The 2,643-nt window shown below is 54.2% G+C and overlaps 1 protein-coding gene across 1 annotated transcript in view; it reads right to left on the minus strand.

Annotated features, from left to right (window-relative positions):
- R3HDM4 (R3H domain containing 4) overlaps window positions 1-2,643 on the minus strand; it is a 14,479-nt gene that overhangs the window by 9,303 nt on the left and 2,533 nt on the right. The window contains exon 2 of the mRNA XM_006764851.2: window positions 304-568. Within this exon, the coding sequence (XP_006764914.2) occupies window positions 304-568 (265 nt within the window). The remainder of the gene's footprint in view (window positions 1-303; window positions 569-2,643) is intronic.

Below are 2,643 nucleotides of genomic sequence, written 5' to 3' on the forward strand. Positions count from 1 at the left end.
CAAACCCCGGGCTGCGATGGGAGGGGGCACCCAGCCCCAGGGAGACCGACCGGGAAACTGAAAAAATGAGGGGGGGGCGGGGGTGATGGTTCGGCGGCCACAAACCCAGGCTGAGGGCGTGGCGGGGCGCCAGCCCCGGAGAAGGGGAAACTGACGCCTGGGTAACGGGGAGGGACGGAGGAATGACTCGCTCCCCTCCCTTCCCCTCCCCGGGTACCCACGGCCTTTTCCTCCCCCAGCTCCCCCCTGTCCTTGATGGCAGTGTAGCCCCGGAGCACCGGCTGCATGCCTCAGTTTACTCACCTCTGGAATGAGGACGTCGGGCCCCGCTCGGTGTGGCTCGGTTGGTTAGCGTCGTTCCGGACACGAACAGGTGGTGGCTGAGTCAGGGCGCACACCCAGGTGGCGGGTGCAATCCCGAGGTCAGCTACATCCAGCAGGCGGGCTGTGGGCTGGGAGAGGGGGCTGGGGAGCCAGGGGGCAGGTGGGTGCAGTGGGGAGAATGGGGAACAGGAGGAAGAGGGTTGGGGGTGAAGCAGCTGGTGGATAGGCTGGGAGGAGGTGTAGCCTGGACCCAGTGGTGGGGGCGGAGGACCCCAGCAATGGGTAGGAGAGGCTACAGAGGCACTGGGTGTTGGAGATGAGCACTGGAGGGGGATCCGGGTTCTCGCCCCACCTGTCCCTAGGATGGCTCTGCCTCTCCCTGCCCCCCTAACGGTGCCCTCAAATCCTCACCATTCTGGCCCTGATGGGTTTGGCTCAGTGGATAGCGCGTTGGCCTGTGGACTGAAAGGTCCCAGGTTTGATTCTGGCCAAGGGCATGTACCTGGGTTGCAGGCACATTCCCAGTAGGAGGTGTGCAGGAGGCAGCTGATGGGTGTTTCCCTTCATGTTGTTTCTAACTCTCTATCCCTCTCCCTTCCTCTCTGTAAAAAATCAATAAAATATATATTTTTAAAAATCCTCACCATTCTGAAGTCCTCTCTGGTATCACCCCTCTCCTGACCCTTTCATTTGTGGGCCCTGAAGACCCTCCCAGGACATGCCCTGTGTGCATTGAGTGGACATTTGTGTGTGTGTGTGTGTGGGGGGGTGACCCTAGTGTGGGCACAGACAAACCAATGGATGTTTCTCTCTCCCTTTCTGCCTTTAAAAAAATCTATTAAAAACACACTCATATCTTTGGGTGAGGACTAAAAAAAATCAAAAAAAAAAATTAGGGTGTCAGCACCCACCACTTTTGCCATTCTGGGTTTATTCATTTGACAGATGCCTCCTATTTCATGGGGCCGCCTCTGGGCTCTGTGGACTCAGCAGTGACCAAGACAGACCCCTCCCTCACCCACAGGGAGAGGAAGAGGAGCCTCTGGGTGGAACAAATAATCAATGCAGAGTGGCCAGAGCGGGGAGATGAGTGGGAGGCAAGGGGAATAGAGGTAGAGGGGAGGGGCAGACCCCTGAGTCCGGTGGCTCTGTGATGACAGCTCTGGTTTTGGTCCCAAAGGCACTGGGGAGCCATGGGAGGACTTAGAGCACAGAATTAAACCTGCTTGAACATCCAGACTCCACCCTTCAGTCTACAAGGAAAGTGGGGAACCTACACCACAGGAATGCAACCCGCCAGATCCAGTCGGGTGCAAATTGTACAGAACAAATAACCCGATTATCTTAACAAAGAAGGAGCAAGGGGGGATATTGTAGGCGTGGGGGTGGGTGGAGGTGGAAGAGGGCATAGATGGGATAAATGGTGATGGGGAAAATTTTTTTTAAAAAAGCAACAGAGGGAGGAGACAAAAAAGGAGAAGGAACAATTCAAAGACCACCCCCCAAAGAGCCCCTACCATGTGCCTTCATGTAGATAAATGTGCAAAGATGCAAAAGAAATTAATGGTGTTACACATCAGGAGAGAAGGAAGAAGTGGGGAGGGGGCTCTGGGGCCACAAATGCTTGCTCTCCTGCTCAGGCCCATGACGAGTAGCTGCTCGATACATGGGCCAGTCCCTGAGCCTTGACCTGACCGGGCCTCATTCCCAGAGAGTCTGGACTGCACTTTCTTCCAACCTCCTGGGCCCTTGGCCTGTCCATGAGCTGCTGCTGTCCCCCAGAGCCCCCACCTGGAAGGCCCAGCCACCTGCTGAGTGTTCCCTCAGGCCCGTTCAACTCAGCAGCTGCCCCCACACAGTTCCTCTATCTCCATCTAACCTGTTCCTTTTACCATCCCACATGGATTTCTCTTCCCTGGTTTTTATTCTAAGTTCTTCAGAATAACCTTGAAGGTATAAAAAGGGCAAACACAGAAACATTCCTCTCCACCTGGCTCTTTATACTCCCCCCTGGAGAGAGTTGATGTGCTTTTTTTAAAAATTAAATCTTTATTGTTCAGATTATTACAGTTGTTCCTCTTTATTCCCCCCATAGCTCCCGTCCACCCAGTTCCCACCCCACCCTCCGCCCTCACCCCCCCACCACAGTCCTCAGCCATAGGTGCACGATTTTTGTCCAGGCTCTTCCGGCATCCCCCACACCTCTTTTCCTCACAAGAATAGTCAGTCCACTCCCTTTCTATGCCCCTGATTCTATTATAATTACCAGCTCATTCTGTTTATCAGATTATTTATTCACTTGATTTTTAGATTCACTTG

Source organism: Myotis davidii, unplaced genomic scaffold (genome assembly GCF_000327345.1).
Source record: "Myotis davidii unplaced genomic scaffold, ASM32734v1 scaffold198, whole genome shotgun sequence".
NCBI lineage: Eukaryota > Metazoa > Chordata > Mammalia > Chiroptera > Vespertilionidae > Myotis > Myotis davidii.